The sequence below is a fragment of the Lagopus muta genome, chromosome 26 (assembly GCF_023343835.1).
Source record: "Lagopus muta isolate bLagMut1 chromosome 26, bLagMut1 primary, whole genome shotgun sequence".
NCBI lineage: Eukaryota > Metazoa > Chordata > Aves > Galliformes > Phasianidae > Lagopus > Lagopus muta.
In genome coordinates this window covers 3,831,887-3,846,986 of record NC_064458.1, presented here as the reverse complement: position 1 = coordinate 3,846,986, position 15,100 = coordinate 3,831,887, and the positions used below count along the sequence as shown (strand labels likewise).

General features: G+C 58.3%; 1 protein-coding gene across 2 annotated transcripts; it reads right to left on the bottom strand.

Moving 5' to 3' along the window:
• Positions 1-1,830: 1,830 nt before the first annotated feature.
• ANGPTL4 (angiopoietin like 4) lies at positions 1,831-10,336 on the bottom strand. Of its 2 annotated transcripts, none has more exons than XM_048927523.1 (7): positions 9,714-10,336; positions 9,146-9,256; positions 8,545-8,677; positions 4,735-4,851; positions 4,548-4,643; positions 3,967-4,242; positions 1,831-3,409 (listed from the first exon to the last, which is right to left on the bottom strand). In XM_048927523.1, exons 1-7 carry the CDS (start codon positions 10,239-10,241, stop codon positions 3,228-3,230), a joined length of 1,443 nt encoding a protein of 480 aa, XP_048783480.1. In that variant the 5' UTR covers positions 10,242-10,336; the 3' UTR covers positions 1,831-3,227. The 2 variants fall into 2 exon arrangements, with proteins under 2 accessions (XP_048783480.1, XP_048783481.1); XM_048927524.1 differs by having other exon boundaries at positions 1,832-3,409; positions 4,735-4,848.
• Positions 10,337-15,100: the final 4,764 nt, after the last annotated feature.

Sequence of the window (15,100 nt, the reverse complement as noted above, 5' to 3'; positions counted from 1 at the left end):
GCTGCGGAGAGCAGCAGTGTGAGCGGTGATGGATGCACAGCGTGCACGAGGGGATGAGCTGAGGGTGCATGAGGAGGGGGCTGAGGGCCCGGGTTTGTCGGGCCGGGGGCTGAGGGGGCTTGGGGGGCTCCTTTAACCCTCCTTCCAAATTGGACTTCAATATTTTCACAGAATCACAGAATGGCTGGGGTTGGAAGGGACCCCAAGGGTCGTGAATCCACCACATGCAGGGCCACCAACCTCCCCATTTCACAGCAGCCCAGGCTGCCCAGGGCCCCATCCAACCCGGCCTTGAACACCTCCAGGGATGGACGGGGCATCACAGCCTCTCTGGGCAGCTGTTCAGCACCTCACCACTCTCACAGCACAGAACTTCCCCTGACATCCAACCTCCATCTGTCCTCCCTCCATTCAAACCATTTCCCCTTGTCCTGCTGTCATCTCCCCTTGCACAGAGTTGATTCCCCTCCTGTTTGCAGGCTCCCTTTAGGCACTGCAGGCTGCACTGAGGTCACCCCCAGCCTTCTTTTCTCCATGCTGAACAAGCCCAGCTCCCTCAGCCTGTCTTCACAGAGAAGCACCTCAAGCCCCGGGTGCAGATTTGGGCTCCACAAAGTCAGAAAGGCATTGAACCATCCAAGAGCAACCCCAGAAGGGCTGCAAAGGTAGGGGAGAATCTGAGGGCCCTGGGTTTGTGGGGCCTGGAGCAGAGGGACCCCAATGGCAGCTACAGCTCCTCATAGGGAGAAACAGTACTGCATCCTGCCAAACCTGGCACAGGCTGCCCAAGGAGGCTGTGGATGCCCCATCCCTGCAGGCATTCAAGGCCAGGCTGGATGTGGCTCTGGGCAGCCTGGGCTGCTGGTTGGTGACCTGCACACAGCAGGGGGTTGGAGCTGGATGAGCATCGTGCTCCTTTTCAACCCAGGCTGTTCTGTGATTCTATGGACACCCCTCCTTAATCTGACCACTTCAGCATCCCGAGCACAACACGGCACGCTGTGCTGCTGCCTTAAGCGAACGGAGCATTAAAAATGCATTTCCGAACACAAGGGGGAGCGGATGGATCGCACAGGGCAGCCTAGTGGGCTCCTTGTGCAATTGTGCTCGGGGCTGCCATTAACCCTGCGGTTTTCTCCGGGGATGGATGGAGCAGGAGCAGGCAGGCCAGGTGTGCAGGTGTTTGTACAGCTGCTCCCAGGGACTTCCCGAGCCGTGCTGGCTCTTGTCTCTCGCTCCTGGAATGAGCCGTTCTGTGGGTTTGATGGGTTTTGGTGCTGCTTTCTGCTTTGTAGTAGGGTATCTGTATTCAAATGGAGACGTTGCTGTTCTGTCTGCCCTCAGTACCAGCCTGGATCTGTCCCTGGGAAGAATGAAGGACCCCCAGATTCCTTCACATGTGATAGCTGCCTACAAGCTGATGGATATTGCTTGGCATATATGGTACAAACAGCTACAAGGCTGTTGTTGGCTGGGGCAGCTCCTGGTCAGGTCCGCCTTTATCTGTCCATGCAATTCAAATTGTGTTTGCATCCAGCCAGCTGCAGGCAGTAGCTTTGGTGCAAAGTTTTGCCATCAGAGAATAAGGGCTGCTGCTCCAGGGCCTCATTTCCAGCAGAAAAACATGGAGCCTGTAAGCTCCAAGCAGAGTGGAACCCAGTGGGGCTGGTAGCTCCACACAGGACGTGGTCAGGACAAGAAGAATCCAAGCACCCACTGAGCAAAGCATCTGAATGCACATCCTTGCACTTCTCCCACAGAACCAACGGTGAACTGTCACGCAAAAAATGCAGGCAGGACACTTACAGGCTTCTTTTTATTAAAAGACATTTTCAGAAAAGATATTTTAGTACAAAAAAAAAAAAACAACCAAAAAACCACCAACAAAAAAATGTTTAAAATACACAAACTACAGCTGTTGTTTTCCAGCGCCGACGCTTATAAATTACACCACATTAACACTGCATTTAAATACGGAAACAAATTAGAACGAGAAGTTCATCAAAAAGATCCAACATCCTACAAAGGCTATTTACAATATTTAGCAGCTAGGAGCTCTAGCACGGCAGTCAATATGACTTCAATAGGGCAGGATGCTTGGGAAGCCCCAAGACGGCAGCTTGGCCCGTAACAGTTTTTGGGGATCTGTTTCACCCATCCCAGGGCAGAGCTGCACCCAGCCAGGCAGTGCAGCTCTTGCAGGGCAGCCCCGATGTCCCCTGGCCTTTAGGGTGCGCAGGAGGGGCTGTGCAAAGGATGGGGACTCTTTTTGGAGAAGGCATTGCTCCACGCTGTGAGAGCTCCGGGCTGTGAGAGCGCACAGCTGGCAGCAGGACGCTGGTTTCCCATGGATGGGCGCTGCTCCATGCGCGTGTTGTCCCAGCACACGTCCCACTGCTGAGCTCCAGGCTGAGCCATGACTCAGCCCCCAGCACCCCCCCACAGCTGCCTGCATCATCTTGCTCATCGCTTCCCGGAGCTGTGAGCATTTTTCCCAGCTCTGAACAAATTCCAGCCAGCTTTCAAGCTTTGGGGGCAGGGAAACTGAGGGAGCTCGAGGTGCCCTTCTCCCATAGGAGTCCCGCATCCTCCCAGTGACACCCACATGTCCCTGTTTATTGCAGGGGAGTTGGACTACGTGGCATTCTGAGGTCCCTTCCACCTCTAAGGATTCTGTATTCCCATTGGGTTGGAGTCACCAGAGCAGGGCTGTGAGGCAGAAATGAGATGGAGCTGCCATGGCTCCCACCCCATGTGGCTGAGGAGTGGGGGAAGAGGGCTGGGGACACTCATAGGGGATGCATACGGTCATACGTGGGGTCAACAGTGAGAGGTGGGACACGGCGAGGCTCAGCACCCAACTGGGTGCAGGGCAGTGAGAGAACCTCCTGTGCTTTCTTTCATCCCAGCCCAGCAAAACCAGCACGGAAGTGTTCAGACAGGGCAGAAAGCACCAGAAGGCTGCAGCGACCACTGCAGGGCTCGAGGCGTGCGGGCGGACCGACCCCCGGCATGCTCTGGAGGTCAACCTCCTGCTTTGGAAACCCCCATCCGGGGGCTTCAGTGACATGGAGCTGCTTTACTTGAATGAAGAGCTGCACTGCGCCAGCAAAGAGAAACACACCTCGGGGGTCTCCATGGGGAGGGTGGGTTTGTTTCCTGTAAACACCAACTGATGGAGCTCGCGACCGCGCTCCGCGGGGAAGGTCAAGTCTGAAACGGCAGCTTTAGGGCTCTGCTTCCAGCACTGTGGGTTGGATTTTCATGGTGGTTGATTTCAGAGGGTAGTATCTGCCCTTCCAAGTCTTCCAAAAGATGCCCTGCTTGCGTTCGTGCCTCTGGCGAGGGATGGAGCGGAAGTACTTCCCATTGAGGTTGGCGTGGCCGCAGGTGCTGAACCACCACCCGCCTGCAATGCAGAGCAGGGTTTAACACACAGCACTTCTCCAGAATCAAACCCACCCTCAAGGCAGCTGCTGTCCCCATTTCCCCCACGCTTCAGGGCTTTGGGAGCTCACAGGGCCTCGTGAACCCTTGAGGAATCCCATGTACTGGTGATCTCCGTATGGATCCAGACAAGCTGGCAGCCAGCAAAGCTGTCACAAAGACAGATGCTTGGCCAAGACCTGAGCCATGATCCCTACATGGCTTCAGCATCCCTCCCTGTATCTGCATGGCTCCTCCCAAGGACCCCTCCTGCAGCAATCCCAGGATGCTGGGAGCAACACAGGCTCAGCATCAAAGGGCTGAATTGATCCACGGCAGCCCAACCACAGCTACCTCCCAGGGCAGGAGGGAAATGGCACATCACACACCAGGCTGGATGTGGCTCTGGGCAGCCTGGTCTGGTGATTGGTGACCCTGCACATAGCGGGAGGGTTGGAACTGGATGATCATTGCGGTCTTTTCAACCCAGGCCATTCTAGGATTCTATGATCCCTTGGAAGAGGAAGAGCCCACACTGACCTGAGAGGTGCTTGGCACAGTTTGTGTCCGCTTTGAGATCGTGGTCACGATCCCGAGTGGAGAAGGGCAGCTGCCTAAAGTCCCCAATGGCATTTTCCAGTTCTCCAGACAGAGGTCCCAGCAGGTTGAGTGTGTAGGCTGTGCTCTCCCCACCGAGGCTGAACTCAAACTGAATCTCCTGGGAGTTTCCCTCCCAGTCTTCCAGCTCAATCAGGAGGTTGTACCTTCCCTCCTGGACCAGGTGATGGATCTTCTCCAAGCCCAGCCAGAAGTCACCTGAAACACAGATGGTCTTCTGTGGTCCCAGGGATACAAAGATGTGGTGCAGAACAGGCATACAAACAGGACTCAAGGGCAAGAAAGACCCCAAACCCAGACCCTGCAGCTTTTGAGTCGCTGTCTGCATGTGCAGGACCAGTCAGAGAGACAAATGCTCTGGGGGTGCCAGCAGTGTCCCCCCCCTCCTCATCCCAACACTGCTCCTGCACATGGAGGTCTACAGGAGGAGGTGAGGGGGAATTAATTGTCCTAATTAAGTTATCACATGTCCTGTGCTAAGACAGATGCCACCATCCACCTACCATGAAGGTCTCCAAAGCCATTCTTGTAGGCATCCCAAAGCTGGTCAAAGTCCACAGAGCCATCTGTACGCCTCTGGATCACCGTCCAGCCACCTTCTGCAGGGGGGAAAAGACACATTTCAGGGCTGCTGTTGGCAAGAGCACCGTGCAAAGCACTGCGAGATGCACGGCATCTCCTCCGCTGTACCTGCAGTCATGTCACAGTAGACTTTGAAGGGCTGGGACCCCGAGGGCTGCACCTGGAAGACCCCGCTGCTTTGCTGCCCAGCCAGGAAGAGCTGCTGGCAGTCCTCTGGGAGCTCTGCTGGAAGAAGGGAAAAGAGTCTGAGAGGTCGGCCCCACACCCGCAGCCCGGCTGCTGCTTCTGCCACAGCCCCGCACGCGCAGCTCAACAGGAGCCGCACACATCAGCATCGGATGCGTGCTGAGATGAATCCCTGGCTCTGCAGAGCTTTGAACGCCAGTGACCCAATATCTTCCCACTGCTCCAAAGGCAGCTCCTCGGGCTCCCGTCCAAGAGAGAAGCCGGGCACGGGGCCAGGCTGCAGTGACCCAGGGCTGGACAGAACGCTCCCCAGCGGGGCAGACACCCACAGCGCCCTGCAGGGATGGCCCACAAACAACCACCTGCAAGAGGAAAGCTTCACCTCCCCCCGCCCCCCCCCTCACGGCTCTGAGCTTCCACTTCTCCCCTTCTGCCTGTCGGGGACTTTGTCCCCAGCTGCCAGCAAAGCACCGTTACAACAGCACTGATAAAAGTCCATCCGGGAACCAGCGCCCGCAATGCACGGGGTGGGGAAAAAAAGGAAAAAGGAAGAAAAAAAAAAGCAGCCCTGTTACAAAACCCAGAGTCAAAAGGCCGAAGGAGGATGTGAGGGGACTTCAGCCTCTGGGCTGTGGGGTGCCGGCACGTCAAGGGGCTCTTTGTGTGCAGGGACAGGTGCCCCCAGCCCCATCACCCCACACAAAGCTGCTCTGTTCCCCGGGCAGCTCTGGGTGTGGGGTGACTGCGTGAGGCTCACAGCTGCCACTGGGAGGTGATGGGACCCCAACACCGGGCCAGCCCTCACCGTGTGCCCCCACGGCACCGGGGTCCCTCGCCCGCAATAGCAGCCCACAGAGTCTGGGAAGGGAGGGAGGCTTCTCTGCGTGGCCACAGGGCTGCATCCAGAGCCAGAGAGGGGAATGGGGCCTTTGGGGGGAGGACATTGCCTGCAGGGCATCACCCCGGCCCCCTGCTCTTTGGGAGGCTGGAGTCAGCCGTGGAGAAAAGGTCAGCAGTGGGGGGAGGGAGGGGTGGCAATGTGACACCCGCTGCCACCTCTCACCCACTTCCCCCCTCCCCCATCAGCCCCCCGCTGTGACCTTTTCTCTCCTCAGATGTCCCCCCCCTCCATGCCCACCACTGCAGCCTGGCCCTGGGAAGCATCTCGCAGCCCCCAGCACTGCTGTGTGAGGACCCCCACATTCCTGCAGGCCCACCGATGGGCTCCAGCACTGCCTGCAGCATCCTTTGTGACCCCCCCCCACAGACACCAACAGAGCGCTGGGTGCCACCAAGGCCACGGCAAGCATTGTGCATCACAGCACACAAAGCACCCAGCATCACTCTGCTCACTTTCTAAGTAATAAAAGCAGCCAGAGAAGCCAGAGGGGGCTGAGGGGAAGGAGCCCCTTAGGTGATGCCCAGCCAGAGTGGCTCATGCAGATGCAGCAATTCCTCACCTCCTCCCAGCAATGATGGAGCCCAGCGAGCGCTCAGGTACGATTCCCTGTGCATTAGCCAGCCCTGCCCCCTGGTTGTTCTCTTCTCCCCCCTCCTCCCCGCTGATTTCTGGCCAAACACATTGCGCTCTTTCTCTCTTCTGTTCTCCCAGTGCAACGGGGACTTTTTTGAGCAGCTGAATGAAATGCAGCTGCTTGAACAGCCTCAGCTCAATCTTTGTTTGAGGAACAAACTCATTCGCTCCAGTTTGCGTTGCACACCCGTATGGCACTGGCAAAACAAGAAGACCTCCTGGCTGCTCAGCATGTTTTCCTTTCCCTCCCTCTTTATTCAGCCAAACAAGACTCCTAACCAGCACAGCTTGCTGGAGCAGCCCCAGGCACGGCACCCTGTTCACCCAGCAGATCTCCAGGCACACAGAGGTCACCAACCCGGGATAAACACAGAGCTGTCTGCAGGCAGGGCGTGCCCCCCCTGCCCCCCCCAGCTGTCTGCATCTCCTGCCCCCCGCCAGCCCCAACCCCATTATTTTGGAGTCCCGGCGCCACGGGGAGAGTGGGGCTTTACCCTTCCCCTACTGGGCCGGCTGCCAGAGCGCACAGCCTCTGCCTAAAGATGTGATCCTCTTTCTGTGAGCGATTAAACCTTTCACTCTCCAGGCTGCTTCAAACCTTCAACTTTCACATGCTTGGCGCGCTGCCATCCCTGGCCCCAAAAAAAAACTCGTGTTCGCTGGATGCGAATGAAAGGGTCTTTTTGAAAACTCTGCTGGTGGAGTTCATTGCTGATCCCTGACATCGGGCAGGGAGCAGCCGCAGGCACAAGGAGAAGCGCTACTGCGAGCCCCCCAGGCAGGGGGCACGGGGCCGGCCTGCCAGGGTATCGTCTGCTTTAAGGTTTGCCAGAAAACTCAACTCAGCTTGGTAATGAAAGGAAGCCAATTTGTTTTCTGTCGGCGATATCAACAACAGGGATCAGGAGAGCACAAGGGAGCAGAGGGCTCTGCAGGGCGGGGAGGAAGCACCGATGGATGGAGGGATGCCTGGTGCGTGGGGATGCTGATGGGAGCTGCAGGGCACATGGTGCTGAGCTCACACCCTTCCCTCACACCGTCCCCAAGGGCCGTGGGTCTTCTCTGCGCCCCACAGCTCAGCCAGCAGCCAGCACAGAGGCCCGAGTCTGACACCAGTAACAAGCAAAGCCGCTGCCTCACACCGCGCCTTCGGCACAGCCCAGACCTGAGAGCAGGGCAGGAGACGCTGCCAAGGGTGAGTCACAAAGCAGAGAGCTGGGAGAACAATCCTCCAGCTCAACAGCCCCGCTTGGAGCGAGGGAAGCAGCACACAGCCCTGCTGCAGGCTGGATGGGCTCTGGAGCACCGCATCGCTCTCTGCTTACTGCCCAGGCTTTGTTTTGCTCACGCCGTGCTGAGGCACGCCACTGACAGCTCTGCACACACAAACCCGCGAGTGCTTTCCCCTGTGTTAAACCCTAGGATTCCCTGTGGATTCTCGCCCTGTTTGGCTCAGGCTGGACATCCCCAGACAGCTGCACAGACGCTTCCCCAGCGCCGCGACTGAGCTGACACAACAGCAGAGCAGCTGCTCCCTGCAGTGACCTCTGCAGGACCGCTGCTTCCCGGCTGCAGCACAACGGGGACGGCACAGAAATGCTGCTCCTCCGACCCCACCAGCAGGAGGATGCACCCGGCACAACAGGGAGGATTCAGATATGACACTGCCTTGCACGTTTCCCAGGGCTGCGAGCCTCCAGCTCCTCTGCTCCCAGGTGTTTGCATTGCACTCTGAGCAGTGCAAGCTGAGGCACCTGTCCTTTTTGTCTACGAGACCCAAATGTGAGCAGAGGAAGAGGGATGCACACAGACCTCGCTGCACATCGTGGTCCTGGGCACCGTCCTGCTGCTCCCCTGCACCCCGGGGACAGTTGACAGCAGGGGAACAGAAGCCAACTCCAAGAGCAGAAATAAATAGCTGCTCTCAGAGCTCCTCTGCTTCTCACTGCATTCTTAACATCAGGCAGAAAAATTCCCCTTAAACCCTTGAATTCCATCTGGACTAACACTGATCCCAATGGTCGGGTCCTACCCCCGTTCCAGCTCTCCCCCAGTCTGGCCCAGCCCCCAAGCCCCGGTTTTGCACACAAATCTCACACCCTGAACCGGGACAACTGAACCTTTTGTTTCTGCACGGCTGCAACTGCTGCTGCTGTGCTCCTGCAAGGCGAAGCAGGGCAGCACACGTTGATACTCACTGTGTGGCAGCACGGGCTCCACGCTCACATTATGGCTCTGGTTGGTGTGGCTGAAGCTTTTCTTCGGGTTTATCTTCCACTTTGGAGACTGCGTTTTGTTGTCCTTCAGATGTAAAGGGATCAGCAGGTTGACCTGAAAAAAAAAAATCCAGAAGCTGCAAGTCGGAACGGTTTTATCTCAGCTCATTCTCAGTGCTGCTGCCCAAGAATTCCAGACCAGAGCTGGGGCTGGGCTTGCCCAGAAAGCTTGAGGAACAGGAGGAATCTGGGGCAAGTTGTGGTTTTTCACACCCACGCTAATGAGTTTATTCTGCAGATAAACTAAATGGACCAACACAGAGAGGTTTGGTCCCTATACACAAATGTTTCACATTTCCCAGTGCCAATTCTCTGGAAGCTCCCAGTTCTGTTTCATTTGGCTTATTTTTTTCACTACATATGCACCAGCACTGCGGCACAGGGACCAGGGCCACGTCCTTCAGAGGACACTTGAAGCCAGGGCACAGCAGCAGTGCTGCTCCTTCTGCCACTGATGCTTTGTGCCAGCTGGCTGCAAGGGACAGGAGCTTGTTGTGCTCCTAGGAGCTGCGCAGGAGCTCACCTTGCTCTGCAGGCTTTTAATCTGCAGATTCTGCTTGTCCAGCTTGTACTGCTGCTGCTTGATCTTCTGCAGGAGCTCCTCAATTCTCGAGTTCTGGGCATCCATCAGGGTCTGCAGGGGAGGAAGAGCCCAGTGAACCCCGCAGCCATGGGCGCAGCCCGTGCATGCATGGCACGGAGCACCAGGGCAAGGTCCCCGCAGGCAGCTCCCAGTGTCCCCAGGTCGGGTGCTCCCAGTGCCCTGGGCAGGTCGGTTCCCTCCGTGCTGCTCCCCGTGTCCCAGCAGGGTTTGTCCCCCTGTGTGTTGGGAGGGTCGTTGGGTCCCCGGCGCCCCGCTCCACCTGGAGGGCTGCGATGGGGTCGGTGCTCCCACTCGGGTGAGGTCCCCTCCCATCCCCGTTTCTCCGGGTCGCTCCCGGTGCCCCATCAGCTCCGCTGTTCCCGTTCCCACCGCTCCCGCTCGATTCGGGTCCCCCTCCATCCCCAGGGGCCGCTCCCTCGGGTCTCTCCCGTTACGCCCATCGGGTCGGGTCCCCCCGGAGCCCTCCGCGTCTCCGCTCCGCGCCCACCTGCAGCGCTCCCAGGTCCTTGGAGCTTTGGTTCTCCGCCGGCCGCGCCTGCAGCGCCTGCCGCACGCGGCCCTCCAGCTGCTCCAGCCGGCCCTGGATCTCGGCTTTGTCGGCCGCCACCTCCTCCAACCGCTGCCGCAGCGTCTCGGAGAGGTTGAAGAGCTGCCGCCCGCGGCCCTCCAGCTCCCGCACGCTGGCCCGCAGCAGCTCTCCCTGCTCCTGCGTCTCCCGAGCCTGGCGCAGCAGCCGCCCCATGGAGCTGTTGTGGGCGCTCAGGCGGCTGCCGAGCTCCCGCATCTGCCCCTTGGTCCTGTCCACGTGCTCCTTCAAGCCGTGGCCGAGCTGCAGCAGCCCGTGAGCGATCACGTTCACCTCATCCCAGGAGGCGAACTGCGCCCTCCGCTCTTTGCCTCCCGCCGCCGCCGCCGGCCGCCGTTCGGTCCCGGTTCGGCCCATTCCCGGTGCGGGTCCCGCCGCCATCCCCGCCGCCGCGGCGCACAGCAGCAGCGCTGCCCCGGAGAGCTGCATGACCGCCGGTCCCGATGCGCGCCCAGCCGCCGCGCCGCCCCTTTTATCGGCACCCGGGCGGAGAGCCGCGCATCGCTGCGGGGAATGCCCGCCCCGCGCCCGCCCCGCGCCGCCCTTCCCCGCCGCTTTGTTCGCCTTCCCTGCGCCGAGCCCAACCCCGGCCCTTCCCGCAGCCCCAGCCGAGCAGCCCCGGCTCATCCCCCCCCCCCCCAAACCCTTACGGACCCTGTTCCGAAAATCCACCCGGGGCAGCCCGGCCGCTCCCCTGCGAGCCCCGCCCTGCCCGTGCCTGGCATTGCTGTCTGTCCCCTCTCCATCTCGTCCCCATCGCCACTACTTTGCGGTCCAAACCTCACCCCCGTCCCTTCCCCATCCCATCCGTTCTCCATCCTGTCTCTTCCCCATCCTCATCCTTGTTTCCAAATTCCATCCATACCCAACCGCCATTTCCATTTCTTCCACATCCCATTCTCATCCCTATCTCCATCCTCACCCCTTCCCCATTCCATCACCATTCCTATTCCTTCCCTCTCCCAACCCCCACCATTTCTGCATCCAAACCCCATACCCATCTCTTCCCCATCCTCATCCCCATCCCATTCCCTCCCATTCTCTATTGGCAATAGGTGAACAGTTGGACTGGATGATCTTTTAGGTCTTTTCCAACCTTGGTGATTCTATGATTCTATGATTCTATTCCCATCTCCATTTCCATTCCTTACCCATCACATTCCCATCCCTTTCTCCATCCTCATCTCTTCCTCACCCCATCCCCATTCCTATTCCATCCCCGTTCCCACTCCCATTCCCATTCCTTCCCTGGCCCATCCCATCTCTTCCCCACTCCTGCCCCATTCCCATCCCCATTTCCATTTGTTGATCATCCCATTCCCATCCCTATCTCCATCCCCATCTCTTCCCCACTGCATCCCTATTCCCATTCCCATCCCCAATCTCCATCCTCATTCCCATTCCCACCCCCATCCCATCTCCATCTCCATTCCCACCCTCCCACACACACATCCCCATCCCATCCCCATTCCAATTCCTATCCCCATCCCACCCCATCCCATCCCCATTCCCATTCCTACTCCCATCTCCATCCCCATCTCCATTCCTATTTTCATACCCAATCCCCTCTCCATCCCCATCCCATCCCCATCCCCATCTTCATCCCCATCCCCATCCCATCCCATCCCATCCCATCCCATCCCATCCCATCCCATCCCATCCCATCCCATCCCATCCCATCCCCATCCCCATCCCATCCCATCCCATCCCCATCCCCATTTCATCCCATCCCATCCCATCCCCATCTTCATCCCCATCCCCATCCCATCCCATTCCCATTCCCATCCCCATTCCCATTCCCACCCCATCCCCCCCTGCTGGCAGTCCCACCCACACCCTGGCTGCCCTCATTCCCTGAGCTTTGCCACTTGCCCCCATGGAGCCCCCACCCATGGGTGCTGTAGGTTCGGGGCTTACGAGCAGAGCTGCTCTGGGTGGAGGAGGAGACCCGCTCCTCTGAGTGCAGCCCATCCCCAGGAATGCCCCTCTGAGAGCTCATTCATCCCCCTCCATTCATTTGCAAACGTCTTAGACTCCGTCAGCAGCTCTTCCCTCGGGCGCTGCCTCTTCCCCTGGCTTAGAGGGATTTTCTGTCTGTGTTTTTTGGTTTGTTTTTTTTTCTTTCTTTCTTTTTTTCCCTCCCCACGAAGGAATTCACGCTCCTTGGCCGCACCGCTCCCGGCTCTGCAACAACAAAAAACGCCCGTTGCGGTCGCGTTCGGCCCCGTGTGTCACCACGGTGGGAGCCGGGGACACGGGGGGGTGACAGCGCTGGGGGGGCAACCGCAGCCCTGCACGGCACCAGCGCGGGGTTCCCCTCCCCCTCAAAAATCAAAGCTATGGAAAATCTCTTTCTCTCCGTCCTGCCACCTTTGGGCGCCCAGGAAGGAGGCAGCGCTGTGCCCGCGGGGCCGGAGGTCGGAGCGCCCCCAGAGCCCCGGCAGCGGGGAAGCGCAGAGCCCGGAGCCATTGGGCCGAACGGGGCAGCACGGCTCCACGTGTTGACAATTCCTGCGGGTTAATGATGTCACGGTAAATGAATCCTGTGAGTAACTCAGCTCCCTGCCCCGCCGTTGCCCAACATCAGAGTTCGTCCCACATCGCAGCCTGGGGAGCAGCGGGGTTACGTGGGGTCCTGGAGCAAACGTAACTGCAGTGCTGATTTGTAATGGTTGTGTTGAGAGGCAACGCGAGGAGCCCGAACCCTCCCGGAAGCTGCATGATTTATGCATTTTACTCGGGATGTGTTTTCCTATTGGGATGATGCCAGTTTGCCCTGAGATATATGAATTTTTAACACTCGAAAATGAAAAGCTCCCCTCTGAGGCCCCGAGCTACCTGTGAATGGGAATGGAGTAATGGGAAGCTGCATGCAACTTTAAATAGAGCTTAAAATGGAGTCTGGTGGCTCTCAGTGTATTTCCAGCACCCCATTCTGCCCTACATGGAAAAGAGGCTCCAGCACGGCTGGCTGCTCCCTGGGCTGTGCTGGGCAGGGCTGGAGTTTGCTGGCACACAGGACATAACGGTGGCACTGACATAACGGGGGTGATGCTGTCTCTTTCCTTTGGCTGTGGGGACAGAGGACCACACAGCCCCCACCCAGGACAGATCCTGCAAGGGGTCCCAGCCCAGCAGATCCTGCAGCCTCTGGGACCTCACAGCAGCCCAGGGAGCAGCAGGGCACTTGGTGGTGTCTCCCAGGTCTCTGCCCGTTCCATTGGCTTCATCCCCTGGCCCCAACAGGGTCGAAAGGAGTTAATTGTTGTTAATTTTAGGGGTATCTATCTCTGCAGGCACAGGGCACCCTCCGTATCATCACCCCCATCCCATCGTTATTGCGGTCACCGTCTCCATTATCAGCCCCATCCCCAGGTTAGATCCCATCACCTCCCCATCCCCATCCCCACTTCCATCACATCCACATTTCTTCCCCATTCTCATTCCTATCTCCATCACCTCTCCATCTCCACCCTATCCTCACTGCCATCTCCATCCCCACCCCTCATCCTCTTTCCAAACCCCATCCCCATCCCATCCCCATTCCATCCCCACCCCCATCGCCTCCCTATCCCCATCTCCATCCCCACCCTCATCCTCTTTCCAACCCCATTCCCATCCCATCCTCATCCTCATCCCCATTCCTATCATCTCCCCATCTCCATCCCAATACTCATCCTATCCTCATTACCATCTCCATCCCCACTCCCCCAACTTCTTTCCAATCACCATCCCTATCCCACTCCATCCCCATCCTCACCCCACTCCACCCCCATCCCCATCTCTGTCCCCATCTCCATCCCTGTCACCTACACATCCCATCCTCATTACCATCTCTCCCATTCTCTTTCCTACCCCCATTTGCATTCCATCCCCATCACCTCCCCAACTCCATTACCACCCCCTCTCCATCTCCACCCCATCCTCACTACCATCTGCACCCCCACCCCTCATCCTCTTTCCAGCCCCATCCCATCCACATTCCCATCACCTCTCCTTCCCCATTTCCATCTCTACCCTCGTCCTCTTTCCAACTCCATCCCCATCCCTATCACCTCCCCATCCGCAAAGCCATCCTTATCCCATCCTCATTACCATCTTCATCCCCAATCCCCCAACCTCTTTCCAATTCCCATACCCACTCCCATCCTCTTTCAAACCCCCATTCCCATCCCATCCCATCCCATCCCATCCCATCCCATCCCCATTTCCACTGCCGTTTCCATCCTCATTACCACATCCATCCCTACCCCCCTCCTCTTTCCAAACCCCATTCTCAACTCCATCCTCTTTCCAATCCCTCTCCCCACCCCGGCTCCCCCCATATAGGGTGTGAGGGCACCAACCCCCACTTCTGCACCAGGAAATCCCACAGGCAGTGCCGGCACTGCGCCCATCCTGCACTGCTTCCATTTCTCACACCACTTTGCTCTGTGCTCCTTTCTCCCCCGGATTCCTCCTTTCCATGACCGCTTCGCATTGCCTTCCTCGCAGCCTCTCTTCCAGGCACTGCGCCGTCAGCTCCCCCAGCACATCTGGCTGCACACCAGCAGCGGGCAGCTCCAGCCATGGGCGCCTTTGTTCTCTGCCTTTCTCCATCCCGCTCCTTCCCACGCTGACCCCCAGGTCATTGTGTGAAAGTTCGGCCCTGCCTGAACTCAAAGGCAGTTCCTCCTCCTGCTGCTCAGCCCCGGCGTGCCCTTATGGTTACAAACAGCCGACGTGAGGGAGACTCCAAGGAGAGGGGAATGGGCCATGTGTGAGTTGTGCCGTCACCACTTTGGGGATAAATTTAGGTTTTGCAGTGGAACAATCGCTGTGTTGGAGGTCAGAGGGATTTCCCACCGGCGCTTCTCACCCAGACGGCGCTGGGTCAGCGGGCAGAAGGTCGCCCTTGCCAGGAAACCGGAGGGCTTTGGTGAACATGGGAGGCTCAGCAGGCAGAGAAATCGGACTCTTATTTTCACAGTCATCGCTCAATTGGAACAACATGTGTTTCCAATTAGCGGCTCTCCCTGCCTGGGCTCACAGCTCATCCACCCCAGGAGGGCGATGCGCATCGGAGCGCGCTGTGTGCTCCCAGCCCCACGGATCCCAGCCCAGGGCTGAGTGCTGCACTGTGCCCAGCCACAGCTTCACTGCTCCTTGAGGGGGCGATGGGGCACATGGGCACCTCGGTGCTTTTGTCACTGGCCTGGCCGGTGAAAGACTCTGCATTCATCGGTACAGAGGGGTATTAAACAACAGTGGGGATGGTGTTGGTGGTCATAGTGGTAATGGTGGTGATG

Excerpts from the sequence above, each read along its gene's own strand:
- ANGPTL4 (XM_048927523.1), bottom strand. The coding sequence starts at position 10,241 with ATGCAGCTCTCCGGGGCAGCGCTGCTGCTGTGCGCCGCGGCGGCGGGG. Across the intron at positions 4,852-8,544 it reads GGAGCCCGTGCTGCCACACA|CAGAGCTCCCAGAGGACTGC; the intron begins GTGAGTATCAAC and ends CCCTTCTTCCAG. Across the intron at positions 4,243-4,547 it reads TGGCTTTGGAGACCTTCATG|GTGACTTCTGGCTGGGCTTG; the intron begins GTAGGTGGATGG and ends TCTGTGTTTCAG.